At 35.6% G+C, this 20495-nt stretch overlaps 1 protein-coding gene across 7 annotated transcripts; it reads left to right on the plus strand.

The window, feature by feature from the left end:
* Positions 1-19029, plus strand: LOC110017979 (pentatricopeptide repeat-containing protein At5g18390, mitochondrial). Of its 7 annotated transcripts, XM_020715177.1 has the most exons (4): positions 1-1520; positions 8553-8656; positions 18387-18761; positions 18840-19028. In XM_020715177.1, the coding sequence occupies exon 1, from the start codon at positions 47-49 to the stop codon at positions 1433-1435; it is 1389 nt and encodes a 462-aa protein (XP_020570836.1). In that variant the 5' UTR covers positions 1-46; the 3' UTR covers positions 1436-1520; positions 8553-8656; positions 18387-18761; positions 18840-19028. The 7 variants fall into 7 exon arrangements, with proteins under 7 accessions (XP_020570836.1, XP_020570835.1, XP_020570837.1 ...); XM_020715176.1 differs by having other exon boundaries at positions 18387-19029; XM_020715178.1 differs by lacking the exons at positions 18387-18761; positions 18840-19028 and adding an exon at positions 8758-8788.
* The last annotated feature ends 1466 nt before the right edge of the window (positions 19030-20495 follow it).

The following is a 20495-nucleotide window of genomic DNA, read 5'->3' on the forward strand; positions in this document are numbered from 1 at the left end:
GCATATAAAAACGACTTTCTGCCTGCATCACCGCCGCAGCTATGCGATGCTCCACTCCCTCGCCGGCTTCGCCCTCCGCCGCGGTAGCAGCCTCGCTCCTCTCTTTCTTCCTCCCATTCGCCTCAACGAAACCCATAAACTGAGTTACCTCTCCCTTCCCATTCCACCCGCATCGCCGCCGCGCGACGACTACTTCGCCGCCATTCACCACATCTCCAACATCGTCCGGCGAGACTTCTACTTGGAACGCACCCTCAATCGTCTTCGTTTACCCACTATCACACCCGATATCGTCCTCCGCGTCCTTCGCGCTACCGCCGGCTCCCACCCCCTTCAAGCTCTTCGCTTCTTCGCATGGTCTCGCTCCCGATCCTCCTACTCTCCTTCTTCTGCCGAGTTCGACGCTCTCATCCTTGCTCTCGGCCGTCACCGCCACTTCCCCCATCTATGGCGCCTCGCGGCCGACATGCGATCCCTTTCACTACCGCTTTCCTCATCCACCTTCGCCGCCGTCATCTCCTCCTATGCCGATGCTTGTCTGCCGGACCTCGCCGTCGATATCTTCAACCGCATGCCCAAGTTCTCTTGTCCCCAGACCACCGAGGTCTACAACTCCCTCCTCTCCGCTCTTTGCCGAGCTGGCAACTTTCATGGCGCGTACGCCCTCGTCCGCCGAATGCACCGCAAATCCGTCTCCCCCGACCGCCAAACCTTCTCTATCCTCGTCGACGCATGGTGCGCCGCCGGTAAACTCCGCGAGGCACAGGATTTTCTGGAGGAGATGGCCAGGCGAGGCTTCTCGCCTCCTGTTCGCGGCCGCGATATTCTCATCGACGGTCTCGTGCGCGCCGGCCATTTGGAGTCCGCAAAACGTATTGTTCTTCGATTGACGAAGGAGGGCCTTCTACCTGATGTCTCCACCTTCAATTCCCTCCTCGATGCTCTCTGCGACGCTGCGGAAATCGATTTCTGCGTTGATCTCCTCCAGGATGCAAACGAGCTCGGCCTCTGCGCAGATATATCGACTTACAAGGCATTAATACCAGCGGTATCGAAGGCTGGGAAGATCGACGAGGCATTCAGACTCTTAAACTGTGCAATGGAGGATGGGCATCGTCCGTTCCCGAGTCTTTACGCCGCCATTATCAAAGCTATGTGTCGTGCTGGGAGGTTTTCCGATGCCTTCTCGTTCTTTAACGACATGAAGATGAGGGGTCATCCGCCAAACCGTCCCGTATACACCATGCTTGTGAAAATGTGTGTGAGGGGAGGGAGGGTGGTGGAAGCTGCAAATTTTTTGTTGGAGATGACTGAGATGGGGCTGAAGCCGAGGTATCAGAGTTTTGGTATTGTAGTGGAGGGGTTGAGGCATTGTGGCAAGCATGAGCTAGCGAGGAGGATGGAGCAGCTTGAGGTTAAATTTCTGGGATCTTGATCTTCCGTTGCTTTCTTGATTGGTAGCTAGCTAAAGAGAAAGACAATAGTTCTGATTTCTTATGTTGGTTTATCGGCCCATCCAGGTAAGAGGTGTGCTTCTTTGATATTTACTTTTTGTTCTTATAGCATGAACATGCCTTTCTTTTATTGTATGTTTAGATGAAAATTTAACCTAAAAGAATACTATTTTGTCTTACTATTTTTTGCCTTGTTTATATTGCACTTATTAGTAGAATCACTATTTAAATTTGTGCAATTTGAGGTGTGCCTCAATGCAAATGAGCCCAAAATCGCATTGAGGCGATTGCCTCGAGCAACTTAGACTATATGCTCGAAAACTCTTGGGTTGAATTCAAGTTGTGAAGTTAGTGAGCTCTCAGTGCTGACGAGATATGTTTGTCAGATTAATCCAACCAAATAATTCGACTGAAAAATCTGACAAATAGTTAGCCCAAAATTAACAACCTCTATTATTCAACCATGGCAACTTGGTTAAATTCTTCTAGAAGATAAACACTGCCAAGCTCTTACAAGTGAGTTCAACAATAAAGCTCTTCAGGGGGACTGGAAGGATCTCATTAACTCGATTCAAGGCCGACCAAACTGACAGGATCGTTACCGAAGGTGAAACACCATAAAAGCTACTTTTATGAGAGGCAGTTATTGAGGCCAAACTTTATAAGAAATATTTTATTATGATGTGCACATTAAATAGAAATGATATCTAGTGAGATTCTTGTGTTATTAATGCATTATTTTTACTGAGTATGCTAAATCCTTTGTAAATAAGTGTAATCACTACAAAAAAAAGAGAGAATTCTAAGAGATTGCAAGGCACTGACATTCCTTTGGATTGTTATCTGTGTTCTCTGTGAGGTGAATCTACAAACAAATCATGATCTAACACGCGTGAGAGGCACACCTTACATTTACATATCCCCACAATTAGATTGAGGGGCACGTCTCATTCATTGTTTTTTTCTATATTAAGTGCTTCAACACCTTAACCATGCACCACACCCCATGCTAGACCCACTCCTTCTCGTGCAAGATCTCCCCTATCTTGACGACATCCTACTCAGCCATCCCAGCGTTGCTGACGCCGCCGCCTATTGCTTCTGCTCCCTCTGCCTGATCCTTCTACTACCTTCGTTTGCTGCTTCTGCTTTCTTTGTCTCCTGCTTCTATAACTGGCATTGCCTTCCTTCGCCCCTTACTGCACAAGATTTACTCTTACATACATAAGTTAGTTCTCCCTAGCATTGTCATCGTTGTTGCTATTTTCTACCAACTTTGTCGCTGCATGCTACTTCTAACACCACTTGTCTCTGCCCGCTATTGTTATTATCATTATTATTGTTGTCGTTGTTCCCTCTTTTACCAAATAGTCCCATTCCAAGTTTCATGAGGTTTTAAAAGTTTTAATAACTCTAAATCTTATTATTATTATTATGATCATTTTAATATTTGCATGGGTTCAAATTTATTTTTATTTTGAAATAAATTTTTTATTCTAGTATTTTATAATAAATTATTAGAGATAAGAATAAATTCACAATAAGCCTTCTAACGGTTTCAACATCGAAACAAAACGTAAGTTGACATTGGATGCAATGATAAGACATGTTTATTTGTCAAAATGCTATTAAAGAAGGTGTTACAAGGAGGAAGGAACACCTCCACGACTCAAATAAAAATGTTGAAAGTGTACTAAAATTGCAAAAACAATGAAAGAAAAGATCCGATCATATATGACTAAGTTGGCCATATCAATGCATCTTGATAGAAACAATTTGATGATAAAATTGATATCAGCTCTTACTACAAGAGTTAGCATAGTGCTAAGCACTTATCATCTTTACAATTAATATTCTGTAGATGTACAAGACGCCGTCAAGATCACTATATGGTATATGGAGTTGATGTCATGAGTTATGCAGAGGGTGCAACTGTAGCAGAAAAAAATATCTCTAGCGCATATTATAGGGGCACACAAACATTTATGCTTGGATATTGGGAGATTTTTTTTATGAGAATGTTGTTCCATTCAATGTGTCAATCATCTTTTTCTTCAATAAGATATGTTCAATATGTGCTTATGACAGAGGCTTGAAACCCTCGTTCATATATGATTTGAGGACATGAATATTGAATTAGGAGCTGAGTAATATAGAAAAATTCTTAAAGGAGATTAAAAGGACCTGAACTTATGTCTGATGGGTGGCATACATATAAAATAGAAGTTTGAGTATTGTTTTGGTAGGTATTCCTTGTGACATAATTTTTATAAAATCTATAGAAGCATCTCAAATTAAAGATGCAGAGTATATTTTGGGACCATTTGATGGAGTGATATAGGAGCTTGGAGAGCATTTTGTGGTCTAAGTTGTGATAAAGAATGCTAATTCTTATAGGATTGGTGGGAATAAGTTGATGGAGTAGAAAAATTATATATATTAGAAACTTTGTGTTGCACACTGTATAGACCCGATTTTAAAGAAATTTGTTGACTTATCCTGTCATAAAAATACCTTGAACAAAGATAAGAGGATTAATACATTTATTTATAATCATTTATGAGTATTGTCTTTGATGATAAAGCTTTCTAAGAAATAACTAGTCGCCTTAATGCTATAAAATATGCTATAATTTATTTTACTCTACAGAAAATGTTAGAAGTCAGGCAACTTTTGGAAGTAATGTTCTCATCCCTTTATTAGCTTAATTAAGCATGGGTAAAAAGAGCAGAGAAAATTGAAATCAAAAAGTAAGTAAAATATTTTGATCTAATAGAACATATGCAAGTTTTGAGGTTGGTGGATGCGAAGAAAAAGTCAGCCATGAGCTTTATTTATAATGCAATGAATGAGACCAAGGAGTTAATAGACTGTAACTTAGGAGAAAATTTTCATTATAGAGAGATTTGTATCATTTATGAGAAATGTGATCCTCTGCTTCACCATCATTTGCATATTACTAGATATTTCATTAACCCTCAATTTCAATATGTTGAGGGCAAATTTGCAAATTTTGAGATCAAATTAGAGTTATACCATTATATGGATGGATTAATTGCTGATCTAATTGAGAGGACAACTGTTTTTATGCAACTTATTCCATTTAGGAATCATAAAAAATTTTGTGAGCTATAACAAATTAAAGATACTATCATAAAACATTCTCCAAATAATTTTTAATATTTAGTGTGTTCATTAAAATAAAGAAAAAATCTCTAATTCTAAAATTTCAAATTCTTATTATATGGGTTTTTTTCAAATATAATTGAATAGTGGATCAAATTTGGTGATGACGGTCTAGTACTATAATATTTTGTTTTTAAAGGATTATGACTTAAATGCTTCTAATTCATCTGGATGTGATCATAATTTAAGCACACATAATCAAGTTCATACAAAAGAAGAAATCATCTGATGGGCTTAAACTGAATTTTTTGGTGTACATCATAAACGACAAAAAATTTAAGGATAAAAATTTAAAGAGAAATAATTTGAAGGATGATGAGGATCCCCTACTATGTGAAAATATACCATCAAATTATGAGTGATTTGTAGATGATAATAATGGGGTACATAATCTGAGTTACAACAAAAAACTTGGATGTTAATTTCTTTTGATGAAAACATAAATAAGACTAGCAAATTGAGCACAAGACAATAAGAAATAAAATGAAAAAATATTTGTGAAAATTTAAATATTTAAAATTATTTTAAAATTTAATTAATATTTATTTTTTATTGATTATTATTGAATAAAGAAGAGAAAGATGATTGAGGTTGAAGAAGAAGAATGGAAGAACTTAGATTCAACTGAGGAAGAAGTAGGGGAGAAAGTTACTCGTTATGATGGTGACTCCATTGAAGATCCCTTAAGTGTTGAGGCTGCTAAGAATTTTTAATTTTAATTATTTATTATATTTTTATTTAGATCTATTGATATTTATGTATTGAACGATAAGAATGAGAGAAATCTATTATGCTAAACTCATCTTATGTTTTACTTTGATATTTTATACTTTTTCCATTTCATGCTTTATGTTAATTTTATTAGTTGATGTTTACATTAAACGTTCACCATGTGAAAGTTGTTACAATATATTTTGCGGCTTTCGCAATTTATTATTTGGTATAAACATAATTTGTCACTTCTACTATATCGAGATATTAATACATCTATCTTTAATATATTCATAATTTATAATTGTAATGTATTATTTTTTTTCTTTTTATATTGATTTTACACAATTTTCAAACTGTGAGACTTACGTCTTAAAACGTCTCGAAGCTTGTGCCTCGCATTATGAGCAGAAAATGCCTAAATATCTAACCGTGCAATTCTAAATATTGAGTAGAATCATAATAATAGTACGTTGAGGGACTATTTGGTTGCAAAATTTAGCCAATATTTATTCAAGATTTAGGCTAAAGTTTGTTAAACAATTTTTTGAGTCACATAAATCTTATTGTTTTTTAAATTTTATTTTCTTCCTATTTTAGGATAAATTCATGTTTAAAAAGTTCAGAGAAACTAAGATTTAAGTGATTTATACTACTTTTTATTCCTCTTGTTCTCTTTCATTTAAATCATAAATATTAAAAATATCCATCAAAGATTTTACTAAGATTTAATCATATTTAATCTAGTATTTTTAACTCCAAATTTATAGCATTTACTATCTTATTTGATATTATTTCTTCTTGTCTATTAACAACCCTTGCGACAGATTGATATAAGATAAGATTTTATGCTTATCAACATTTGAGTAAGTTTTAAATTTATTTGTCCTGAACTATTTTGTCAACCCTCTAATATTATATTTTCACTTATGAATATACAACCTTGATAAGGACATGTTTTGGTGATGGATTCAAAATTTAATAAACTTAGTGTCATATGGCTTTTGGTCTTATTAAAATTGCATATGATTTGTAATTACGAATAATTTCACTAAAATAATTGACTTATTGGATCAAAATCTATCTATTGGCAAAACCAAAACCTTACTAGTATTTACAAAAGAAGCCTAACAAATAAAGAGAGAGAAAGATAAAATTGGAGATAGTATCCGTAGATATTTTATGAGTTCTTTTTAAAAAAGTGGAAGCTAATGTGATCTTAGTAAATCTGAATGTCATACTGATCCTTTGAGCTCATATGTTTAGGTTGAGTTTTGTTGCTATAAGAATGACTATTTTAAGTAACACGTATAAAATTATATAGTATTTCTTCTTATAAAAGTGTTAAGTCTTTCTAACTAATGTTTTTTGAGTTGAATGAGTTTCGAAGTAGGGGTGTAAATGCGTTGAATCAAGCTCGAGCCGCCCTCAGCTTAAGCTTGAGCTTGGTTAATTAATCGAATTTGAGCTCGAACTTGATATTTGTTCAATGAGTTTGAGCTAGTTCACGGGCCGACTTGATTAATATAAAAGAGAGAAACTAATATTAATTCAAACTACTATTATAATAAAATGACAAATAGAATGAATGCCTAGTAGATAAATAATAAAAATTATTTGATATAAAATTTAAAATGGTATTTATTAAACAGTTAATATTCTAAAGATAAATTCTTGAATTTTATTATATTTTGAATATATTTTATATTAATTCTTTTAAACGAGCCAACTCACGAGCTATGGAGCCGAGTCGGGGTTGGCTTGAGCTTTGGCTTATTAGCTCATGGAGCTCAGATCACGAGCTACTGATCAAGTCGGGCCCGAGCCAGCTCATGAGTTGGCTTGGCTCACTTACACCTAGAGTTTCAAGCTAAGGATAAGATCATTTGAGGAAGAGTTTCAATGGAAAAATTAATCTCCATCAATTTCGCCTCCATTAATTCCGTCTCCTTCAATTTTGAGTCTATTAATGTCCCACCAAGTACAATACTCTTTTAGCTTATTCACTTTATTGCAATTTTAATGATTTGTCGGATCATTTTTGTCACCTAATTAATGTGTGGACAAGTATAAATCTGTAGTCTATTGTAATTATTATGTAAACCTTATTTATTGATTTCACTTTTTTACTATTAATTGCTCTCTTGGGTTTACATAAAGGCTACACAGATGGAATGAAATACTCAACTAATTTTCTCCAATTCTTGTCATGAAAGGAGAGCCATGGGTTTTTTTTAGTATTTCTATAAGTCACAACCATTATTGTTATATTGCCTAGAATTGCTAGACTTCATTTTTGTCGGTCATTTTTTGTTCCATCTAATCTTTTCATTTGTATCCTTCATTGTTATAACCATGACTCCATTCATCCTACCTTTGCAACCAATTACTATTACATTTATTTTCCCCATGGATTACAAAAATACCCATATTCCCCTAATCTTAGTTTCGTTTGAAATTTAGAACAACAATCCAAATCTAATGCGAGAAATACTAAACTTCTCTTTAACATTTATTTTATTCAAAAGAATTATTACCTCAAGCGGTCGCAATTGATTTTTTCCTTCTCGAGAGAAGAGGAAAATAGATAAAGTTACTTGGCATTAAATCTCAACAAGACAATCCAACATTTATATAAGGGATCAAATAAAAGAATTATTGAAGTCATTGAGCTATAAAAACTTACGTTGAGAAGGATGAAAACTTGATCAATCAAATGAGGTGATTACTAGAGAATATGCCTGTAAGAGAGAAGTTTGAGTTGTATTCTTGTTTGAATGTTTATGCAATTACGAGGGATTACCCCTCATATTTCAATATAGAGGATAATTTCGTTGGAAAATGACTTTGGCAGATATATGTATATGCACAAAAACATTTATGTGTGCACACATACACACACACATATATATATGGTGTGCTTAAAGTTTGAGAAAAATTACAAATTGAATGGCATGATATTTTTCTTTAAATGATAGAACAAGCGTCATAAAGAGATGAGATCCTGAGGTTCAACCAAACTTTTTAAGTTTAGGTGATTTATTAAAATGTTTATTAATTGTTTCTTTGGTTACATCAAAACATTGCATGTTAAAATTATATATTAATATTTAAACTATCTTAAAATTATACATGCACATGCTTAAATTTTAATTTAAAAACAATTTGATTACCATATTTATCTTGCATCATTTCACGCAGGTAGAAAGAAAATTTTCTCCAAAGAGTTCAAACGAGATCATGGTGGCGAGGGAGGTGAATCTGAAGGCTTTGGTTGACCAGGAAATTGATTAGATTGAAGTCTGGTCTGTGATCTTCTTGATGCTAACCATTCATTTGCTCCCTCTCCCTAAATTGAATTCAATCAATAACTGACCTTGTGTGCTCTTCTTACTATAATTATTAGTGTGGAAATTCATGAAGGTGGGACCGGCGGCCACCTACAAGATTCTTAGAGGATTGAATTCGAAGACAACTTACGAAAATCTTTGTTTTGTTTTTTATTCTCTTCATATTTATGTTTTTATATTTATTTAAGAGTTCTCTCCTTTCAATACTTAGATTAGATATATTACGTAAGTTTGTAAATTAGGAGATACCATTACCCTAAATACGTACCTTATGTGTGAATAATGGAAGTATTTGAAGTATTTTATTCTCTAAAACTTATTTCAAATATGTTTGAGATACATGTGCAGAAATGTTCGTAGGATGCAATGATGTTTGAGTCAATCATCAAGAAGAAGAGGTCTATCAAATTCCTATTTAGACTAAGGAACTGGATGAAGTGAGAGGAAGGATTATGAGAATAATGTCTTTTTCATCTACTCGCAAAGCTTTCGCTGAAGTTAAGAGAGGAGAGAGCAGAAAGAAACCAATGTTGCATTGAAATGAGGGTTCAATAAGTACTAAAAACTCAGCCCTGTACACCCATAATTCCTCCCATGACTCAAAGCTCAAGAAAAATCGTCCCACATGTGACTATTGCAAGAAAATTAGGCACCTCAAAGATAAATATTGGAAACTCCATGGAAAGCCTGCAGATGAAAATCTGGACACCCATAATTTCTCCATGACTCAAAGCTTAAGAAGAATCGTCTCACATGTGACTTTGCAAGAAAATTGGGCACCTCAAAGGTAAATGTGGGAAACTCCATGGAAAGTCTGCAGATGGAAACTTGGACACCCATAATCCACTCCATGGAAATTCACTGAGTATTGAAAACTCCGCCCTATACACCCATAATTCATCCCATGAATCAAAGCCCAAGAAAAATCATCCCACATGTGACTGTTGCAAGAAAATTGGGCACCTTAAAGATAAATATTGGAAAGTCCATGGAAAGCATGCAAATGGAAACCTGAACATGGAAGGAAAGAGCATTTTAACAAGGCTAATGTTGCTACTACATCCGACTGGCCAGCTTAACCATTCAGTAAGGAGCAACCTGAAGTACTGAAAAATCTTCTTATGGGTAATTCAGAACAATACTAGCCTTGTAACACACTACGGTAATATTTTTCTCCAATTTTGGGAGGTTTAGACTTTGGATCGTAGATTCAGAAGCTTTTAATCATATGATTGAAGACATTCATTCTCTCGCCAATTATTAAGAGGCTTTTGCATCTGATTTGTCTTACTTGTCGATAGATCACACTAAAAATATGTTGGAAAATGAGATGTAGAATTCTCTCAACATATTACTCTTTCTTCTGTTCTACAATTAGACTACAATTTAATTTACATAAGCATACTCATGGTATTAAATGTAAAACTAGATTTCTCGCAAAATCTTGTGAATTTCAAGTGGTAGATTCGGGGAAGGTGCTTAATAGTGTTGAAATGCTTCAAGGCTTATAATTGCTAAAGGAAAGTTTCTCTCTATACACATAAGTAATCCCACCTTCATTTTTCTCTCAAATTTTTATGTTTGTTGAGTATATGTCTATTGAAAAATAAGTCATGTTATGATATTATCGTCTCGGCATCTTAAGTTCAATTATATTGTCAATTTGTATATTCATTTGTTTATCAATAAAAATTCTGATTCTTATCAATGTGAGATTTATCACTTGCCAAATAAACTAGAGATATCTATCCCATGACCCAAAACAAACACTCGCGCTTTTTATCCATTATCCACAATGATATATAGGGATCTTCAAAAATGAAAACCCTAAATGAGGCTAGATGGTTTGTCTTATTTATTGACGATCAAACTAAAACTACTTGGGTAATCGTAATGAAGGAGAAATCTGAATTAGTCCAATTTTCTAGACCTTCCATGGCATGATTTAAACACAATTCAAAGCTAAATTTAAATCATCAAAACTGATAATACAAAGGAATATTTCAAGTCCATCCTTGCTCATATATTTCAAAAAATGAACTAATCTATGTGAGCTCATGTATTGAGACCCCACAACAAATGAAATAGCTGAGAAAAAGAACAAAGGTCTCATTGAGGTATCCCGTTCAACTTAAGATCAATTATCAAGTTTCAAAATATTTTTGCGGGGAATCAATTCTTATTGCAATATATCTTATCAATTGAATGTCAAGCTAGCTATTTAACTTCAAAAAAATCATTTCATATGTTTATGGTTACCTATCTTCACATCAGGACTTTCTCTTTTATTGTACCATTTAAAATTTCTGGATATGCATCCTTTGTTCGCATCCATTCTCCAAACCGCAAATCTATCAAGTGTATTTTTCTTGGGCATGCCTCCAACAAAAAGAGGTATAAGTGTCATTCTCTTGTTACCAAAAAATACTACAACTCCATGGATGCCTTCTACTTTCGAGGACAAAGAGGAGTGGCCGGTGGCAATAGGGATATAAATTCAGGCGCCTACTTTCGAGCGAGAGGGCTTATTATCTCTTCTTTGGTCCTATCTCTTTCTAGAGGCTAAGAATTGAGGTTTGGAGAAGAGATTTCCACCCCATTCTTTCCTTCTTCAGTACTTCTCCCGAAATAAGGACACTCCCAGCTTGTATGAGCCCACAAATAATATGGGACCCTATGTTCTAAAAGGATTTGACAGTTACATATTGGACTTATTGATTTAAATGATGGAATCCACCCATTTATTGGTCTTATGATATCACCCTACAGACAAGATGGTCCATTTAATTAAGGTTGATGGGCTTACTCAAATATTGGAATCAACCCAAGAAATTGTTCTATAGGCAAGGTAATCTATTAATGGAATTTAATTTTTTAATGTCGTAAATATTGTCATGAAACTGAGATTTATTAGAGATAGCAAGATAAAGTTAGTGTCCTTGGTCACTTATCTACGTGATCAACTTATCAACATTGAATGACTTGTGTAAAGAGAGCATTTTGGCCTCTATTGCCCCCGAAAAGCATTATAATTATAGTGGGTCATTCAGGGCTCTCTAGGATCTTTGGTATTTGTGTAGGACTACTTCATAACCTTTAAGGCATTAGTTTGTTTCTTTTAGTGTGGATGAACTTATTGGTGCAGTAACATATCGTTTAATGGTCCTTTAATATATTCATACTTGTGCTTTATTTACTAAGCACCAACGTAATAATACTTCCCCTCAAAAGACACCATGTCCTCAAGGTGGAAAAAAGTGTGAGCATTCCTCCTCCCCCACAACTATCTCTATTTCTTCATTCTCTACCTCATCATCATGCATGGTGAGAATTTATAATTTTCGATCCTTGTAACTGTGTCCGAGGGTAAACTTCTCATCATACTGAAAACATAACCTCTTGGCTCTCTTCTCCGGAATTTTTTTATCTGTAAGGAACTTGAGTGTTGCTCCTGGTTATGGTCCATTATTCGTGTCCCACGCATCCCCCCTCTAGGATTTCACTATTTGAGCTTTTGTTATCGTTGTGGTTGCAGTTGTTCGGTATGATGTTCCATCTGCGTTACTTCTGCTAGCCTTCTTCATCTGATTTATATCCTTTACCATCTAAGCTAGCTCCATCATTTGCCAGTATGTTGGGCTTTAGGCTCTTTATGAAATTTCCCTCCAATCTTGCTTCATAAATCACCCTCAGTCGTCCCGACAATAGCTCAAATCTTTTCTTGTATTTAATGGCAGTCTCCTCCTGAGTCAAAACATAGAATTGCTTGAGTAGGTCTCCTTCCTGAATTGCTCAGAAATATTCCAATAAACAATCCTTAAAGTCCTCCCACGAATGGATCAGGTATCTAGCTTCCCTCTACTGAAACCAGACTAGAGCTTTCCCTTCTAAACTTAACCCTGTTGCCATGAGTTTCTCCTCCACATCTAACCCATTTACCCGAAGTATTGCTCCGCCTAATACACATATTTATGTGTGTCTTTCCCCTCAAAGATCGACATATTTAAATTCCTAACTCTAACATCTTCACCCCAACTTTCTCTTCCTCCATTGTTTTCCCTCATGTATCGAGCGCAAAATTCCCTCTTTCGATCGTAGCCATATCCCCTCCCTACTTCTCTCCTTTATTCTTCTTGCTCCTCCGTACCTCTTGCTTAATCTTTTCTCCATATTTCGGCCCAACCTAACTACCTCCATTAGAAATCTCTAATCCGCCCCCAATCGGAGCCCTGAAAGAGGGTTCATGAAGGTGGATGTTTTCCTCATTTTCCTTACATTTGATTTCTTTTCCTTTCGATATTGCCACAGATTCTTCATTCAACCTTTGATTAGGGTTTGCAAATTGAGTTGTCGGTGGGGTCTTAGATTGCTTCTCAATGAGCCTCTTTAACATCTTCGAATTTCTCTGATGCTCTCGAATTGATCCTCTAGTCGGTTCTCCATAGAAAAGAACCTATCCTCTATGGTGGTGAATCTTTCTTTCCTTCTAAATATGATTTGACTCATCTCTTCCTATAATTTTTTGTCCAAATCATCTACTTTCTTGGTTGCTATTATGCCCTGTCACTAGGGAATGCTTGATTCTGAATCTAGTGGTTGACTTCTAGGATCACAATTAGGGCACACACGATCCCGTCGTAGTCTTCCCCGCTAGTTTTGATCTGATCTAGTCTTTTTCACGCGATTCAGTGAGACCGTGATGAATGTAAGCCATAATCCCTTTTGTTTCCCAGGTAACTCGAACCGCTATTGTATCACAAGCCTTCTGTCAGGATCAATAAGGTCTCGTCATCACCTTCCCCGCAAGTTATGATTGCAACTGTATCATAGGGTTGGTCATGAAGGCGACAAACAACCTACCCTGATCGCGATTGTATCTCAATAAGCTTTGATTGACTGTATCACAGGGTTCAGTTATGATAGTGCGGACCGACGAGTGTCCTAAACTCGTTGTTTCCTTCTTTTGTAAATCGCGAGCCCTTCGTTGCCTTCCAAGCAAGTAATGATCACGACTGTATCGCTTGGGTTCGGTCTTGTCGTCGCCTTCCCAATAAGCTATGATCGCGATTATATCGCAGGGTTTGGTCAAGAAAGTGTGGGATCGTGTTGTATCACTTAGGGAGGATTCAAACATGAGTTTCACGTCTCGACAAGCTGCAATCTTTTTGAGGATTCACTATATGCCTAGATCACGTCATCGATTGAAAATCTAGCTCTCCATGCTCAATCATTTTTCTTTGATTCCCAGAATAGACTGTTGTGATGCCAATTTGATGTGATCAAACTTCAAAATTGGCACATTTTCTTATAAAAATTAGGGAAAACACAATATTTCTTTCATAATTCAAACAACTCAATAAGAATATAAATATAAACACTTATTAATAGAGACATAGGTGAACTCTCTTAATTCTTACAATTTGAGAGGTAAGAAATATCTCATAAACCCTAAACCTAAGACTCACAACTCAGTCTCATGCATAAACCTAGCCTCAGACACAACAAGTCTATTTATACCCGACAACAACAATAATAAAAGACTAAATTTCCTTAGACATACAAAATACAAATTTGCCTTTAAGCTAGGCGCCAATATAACACGCCCCTTCTTGGTGCAAACTTGAATATTAATGGACTGGCATGCTTTTATGAAATAACAATATGAAGTAAGCTCAAGGATGGCCTAAGGTTGATAGTTTTGTCCATTTATCCATAGTCATGACTATGACAGTTGAATTTTCTGACTTTATATATATATATATATATATATATATATGCATACATACGATTTATTTTGATTTTTTTGTCCATTAGATCATCCCTAGATTCATGTGAAATGGAATATTATGCATTAATTGGATTAAAAAATAAGGTGGTTTGGAGTTAAGAAAACTATGAAGGCTTGGAGACATTTTGATGATGAAAGCTTATCTAGATTGATAAGCAGACACTTATAACTTGAAAGAATTAAGGGTTTTAATCTCATTCCATGATCCATTTTTACACAATTTTGTAAATTTTTATGTTAATGGTGTAGTGATTGGTTGGTTGACGCACCAATGTATCTATATGATCTCTTATTTAGTTTATGTCTCTCATGGACTAACAAAGTACTATTTTCTGACCTCTTTGGATAGTATCCTTGAGAATTAATATAATAGATAATTTTTTAAACTCCTTTATCATATAAATTTATTTTTTTCAATGTTTTTGGTGGTTAACATATTTGGGTTACAGAGTAATAGATGCAACTCTATTGAATATCTTCTTTTTTTGTTGATGCGCCTACACCCTATCTTTCTCTTGCTACAGTTCAAGGGTATGTTGACAATGGCAAATTTAGGGTTGCGAATGATCTGATTTCAAGCCGATCCAAGGCTGGCTCAAAATTAGATCGAAATGGTAGTTTATGGATCAAAATCGGCTTATGGATCCGGCTCATAATTGAAATCGAACGATTTTTGAGTTGGCTTGAATGACATTTTTTATTGAATGCATATGCAAGGGACCCTAATCCAAAATAAGATAGTATTAACGAACATGTTAGGAGCACCAACCAGAGCTAGGGCTAGTGAAAGAGAATCAGAGGTACAGAGAGGTGATAGCAAGATAGATCACAGGCAATTTAGATCATAAGCCGCAGGTGACACACAACCAATTGATTACAAAGATGAAATAAGGATATCATGAGTGCCGACACGCCGAGGAAGGGAGAGACGGATGGATGTAGAGAATGAGTGACAGAGAGACGAAGAAAGGATAAGTCTAGGAGGGTTGAAAGATTTTTTCGAATTGGGAATGAGCAAGGGCAGCTGTGGAGCATAAGTTCAGGGTTAACACAATTAAGTGAACCGCACAATGTAATCCCGACCATCTGATCCTGATTGTGCCAAAGTCAGCCGTTCCGCAGCTCCACCTTACTGAAATGTCACTACATTTGACTTGAATCGTGAGCTGTTCGATTTGATCCACAGCGAATCAAAATCAGATCAAATCTGAACTTAAGATTTTGGCTGTGACACATATCTTAGCTCAAATTATTTGATCTTATTTCGATCTGAGCCAAAAATCACTTTAATTATCGAGTGATTAACGATCTTCAAACTGATTTCACAGCCCTAGGAGAAATCATATGACAGCTATACCTTTTGATATCTCATTACAATAAAGTTATTCATACCTAATGACAACAAAGTTATTAAGTTTTGGTCAAGCATGGCTATTTGTGGCGACCATTCATCTCCTTATATTCGGATCAATGATCACGGAGAGAAGAAATACTCTGGTCGGATTAAAAACTAACTAGTCACTTGCTATTTGATTAGAGGGTAGTTTTCGGTATAGATTAGATCAATGGCCATTGATTTTTTATATTCAAATTATCCAAGTTAATGATAAAGGATTTTTTTTATGTTTCAGTTGTGTTACTTAAAAAATTTAAAGATTTATTATTTATTTATTTATTTTGCTTATCTCGTTAGTGTTTAGGAGGACAGTGACAACATGCAATTCCATTATGGTAAGCAAATAGAAGTGTTGAATGTATTGATGACATTTAAACCATGAAGAAGGAAATTTCTACTTAATACATGAATCAATGATCAATAAAAGGAGACAAAATTATAGCCCGATCAAAGATAAACACTCATTAAGCTCTTCAAACTTTAGTTGGATCAAAAGATCACTAAATGATGTGTGGTTGTGTTAGTTGGAAGTTGTCTGCAAGCTAGGGTTCATAAATTTAATGGTGGCTTGTGTAGTGAGGGAGGGGACATGTGAAGGCTTGGAACATAAAGGGATCACGGAGACTGCAAGTTATGTTGATCGAGAAGGAGGCCTGCACGGATGAGAGTGGGGTGATGAAGATCGGGAGTTTGGAAAGGGAATTCGCTAGTGAGAGAGGAGAGTTTCAATGTGAAGTGCTTACGAGAGATGTGGTAGGGGCCATGCAAAAGAGATGGACATGAGCAAGGCGTGTGGGTGTGGAAATTATTAGGTGTGGATAAGGAAGGTGCGGATTTTGGTGTTGTATTGGTTGCAACCCAAGTACAACTGAATCCGCATTCTGTACCTAATAATCTCTCGTGTGGGTGAGTGGAGTGGAGCATATTGTTGATTTTAATACTTGCCATAGAGTTATAACATATATTCAAAATGAGATAACATGATATAAGTTATTTGTTATTTGTAGATGACAAACCATTTTGTTTGGGTTATTTTCAAAGTGAAAGTTTAGATTCATGAAGAAAAATATTGGGGATAATACTTCAAATTAGTAGAATAAAAAACTTATTAATAATATCCAATTCAGTGAATATGCATATAATGGAGGATCAATTGGTAGGTTTTCATATCATTCTTCTATGATATAAAATCCTTCTTTCTTTCAACTTTCATCTTTACTTTTCATCATGCTCTCTGCACTTGGTAGTGCTTAGCGACGCCCATCTCGCTACTGTCATCCATGGCACACACTCTCTATCATGCTAGTTGTGCTTGCATTTCCTGCTATTCAAAATTTCTCCAAGCATTGCTTTTAGCTTATCACACTCAATTGTGCTAGGGATGTCATGATATGATGTTGCTCATGGCTCACCATTACAATCTCAAGTATTTTTACTGCCATCCTTGCTTGCCAGTGCAAATTTTGTGGCTTATATGACAGTTTATCTCCAACTTTCTTTGTGGAGCCTACTTTTTTTTATCTGACTTACGGTAGCTTCTTCAGCTTCATTGTCACTGCTCACCTATCGTCTGTTGATGATCCTATGGTGATGTTTTCGTACTCATTCATCTCAAATATCTCTATATATAGTTCTCCACGGAGATTATGTATTGTCCCTGACTATTTAAATTGAGCTCTAATAGTCCTTCATGGGTGTTTCAGACTCAATTTAAAGAGTCTCTGTGGACTATTTTGACATTTTTATAAACTTTAAGACTAACAACCCTATATAAATAGTCGGGGACTACTTTGGCTCTTTACTCATAAATTTTTCGTTGGCCACTCCAGTTTGGTTATTATTCGCGTTGTCTGATTTTTGCCTTATATATAGGTGACCCTTCTTTTGGACTTCTTGATTGGTGTCAAATTCTTATCAAATTATCTATGGGAGTTGGTTGTTTCTTGGTGTTCATGTCATGTGAATGCTATTCAAATAAAATTGCTAAAGTTGTCTCCATATTTTGATATTTTTTTAGAAGCCCTTAATTTTTCCAATATTTGGGTTTTCTCTCATCTCTATGCTCACTACATTAACTAATCCACACTAGGGGTGTAAGTTAGCTAAGCTGACTCTTGGCTTGACAATTGGCTCGTGAATTAAGCTCGATGAGCTGACAAGCCAAGCTCAGGACTCGTTAGCTCGTAAGTCAACTTGTTTAAAAAATAATTAATGTAAAATATAATGAAAGTATATTACATTTCACATCAAATGAGTTCTTATCATTTATCTTCTAATTGCTCATCCTGTTTATCATTTTATTATAATTTTAGTTTGAATGAATATTATTTTCTATCTTTGATATTAATCAAGCCGGCTCAAACTCTTAGAATAAGGGTCTGTTTAGTGTTGTTTTTTGCCTATGTTATAGTATGGAAAACACAGCTTGACGTGTTTGTTTATCGCGTCGAAGGTGCGTTTAATTGAATGTGTCTTCATTTTTACACGTTTTTACGCCGCAGTCGAGCACCTGCTGCCCGCTGTTTCGGTGTGTTAAAATGATGAAGTTATCCCTCTGTCCTTCAAAATTGAGCACACTCGCACACCCGGACCGGTGAGGGAAAGCAATGAGGTTTTCTTCATGCCACCACTCAACTTCACCATGATGGACAATGGCATCTTCCGCTTGGGATTCCCCAACATGACCAATTTCAGCTTCCCGTGGACACTCAAACTCCGCTGTGTTTGTTCGTGACTCGCCTGTTTGCTCTCGGAATCGGGCAGGCTTTGTTGGATGGAATCATAGTTTGTGTCCTGAGCTGTATCCGGAGGCGAATTGGGAGTTCTTGAGATCGAATGGAAACAGATTGTTCTAGTTTGTAATCGAAGGAGCCCAGGTATTACTGGTTAATTTGATCATCACATATTTCTTGAGTTCATATTTTACTTATGATTTCTGATATAGAATTGATTAGGAAAGGCAATATCAAATCATAGTGAATGGCAGTTGGGGTGCAGATTTTGTCTCTTGTTCTAATTTTTTATTAGGGCCATTTACATGCATACCACCCAATTCTCATGTGTTTTACATATCTTCAATTGTATATGCCCAAACTATGTATTCTACTTTTCACCAAGTTATCTCTATTAGATGTTACATGTTATTATGCCATCACTGTAATAGATCCCATTTTTCTTTTCAATTTCATCTTAAATCCATTTTAGCATTTCTATCTATAACACACGTAAAGTGGTTATTAGTTTATATATCCATTCTTTTAGGTTACACTACATAAATCTATTTAATTCATAAAGAGTATAATCATCATATACATTGCTTTTGTGCTACTTATCCTTGGCTTCTTATTTCTTAACATTTTCTTAAATTTATTTAACTTTTCACATACTTTGGAAAGTTTTTTACTACTCTACAACATATTCAAATACCCGATTCAATCTATCTCTTATTCCTTATTGTTGCTCTTTTTCATTCCCAAATACTCGATTGTTGTGTTACTCATTGTCTTATTTCTTAACCGTTCTTTTAGTGAGTGTCAATTCTAGATGTAATATTTGAATTTTTTAGTTTTTGAGGATTCTGAATGTAATTGATGTTTCTGTGTCTGATTCGTTAAGCTTAAAATAGTTATTTTACAAACAACACCACAATATAAGGACAAAAATGTCATCTTTTCATAAACAGCTACAACATAGAAGCTGCTCACAGCTGTACAATACAAATAAAAATATAGCTTTCTTGCAGCAACTGCTACGCAATAACTTTTTCAAACAGCCGCAACTGCCTCAAACATAATCCTAAAGCTCGAGTTTTAACTCAATCAAATAATCAAGCTCAGGCTTGAATCGAGGGCGGCTTGAACTCAACTCGACTCGACTCATTTGCACCCGTAATCCAAACTATACCTATTGGCATGGGCCAGCCCACGCAATGGCAAGACCCGCCATATTGTAATTTCTATAATTGAGATAAGGGCTTTTCGCAGTTTCATTAAAAAAAAATATGCTTATTGTTGTGTCTGTCCAAGGGACCTCAATTGTCACGTTCATTTGATTGAACTTTATCAATGGGTATAAAGGCCAACGATGATCACTATCGATGGTTCATCACCCAACGAGACATAAATGAGTCCAAAAATGATGTGGTAAAACAATGTCTCTCCTCCGACACTGACATCAAAATCTAAGGCCTTATATGGCGACCCGTCCACGCTCATCTCTCTCTCTTCTCTCTACTCCCGCATGACTTCACATTTTCAATTTATTTAAGTATGAATGACATAAAACTAATTAATATTCAATGGATCTTTTTTAAGCTAAATTGTTTATTGAAACATTCTACAAATAATTTAGCTTTAAATATCATGATGAAAAATCTAAAAGCCTTTTAAAGGCCATGATGAAAAATCATAATTCTAAAACCCTTAGGGAAAAAAAATTTATTCATTCTGCCAAATTTACTTAAATTTCAAGCAAGCCTTGTAACTCTTTGATGAGTTTAGCATTATGGACTTTCTAATGTTTAAATTTTGTAGGCTTCCCACTTCTTGAATGTATATAGTATTTGATACACTTTATGTTATCTTGATCCAATGCCTATTACTTGTATGATC

This window comes from Phalaenopsis equestris, unplaced genomic scaffold (genome assembly GCF_001263595.1).
Source record: "Phalaenopsis equestris unplaced genomic scaffold, ASM126359v1 Scaffold000002, whole genome shotgun sequence".
NCBI lineage: Eukaryota > Viridiplantae > Streptophyta > Magnoliopsida > Asparagales > Orchidaceae > Phalaenopsis > Phalaenopsis equestris.

Bases quoted from the DNA above. Each gene is read 5' to 3' on its own strand.
- LOC110017979 (XM_020715181.1), top strand. From the start codon at position 47: ATGCTCCACTCCCTCGCCGGCTTCGCCCTCCGCCGCGGTAGCAGCCTC.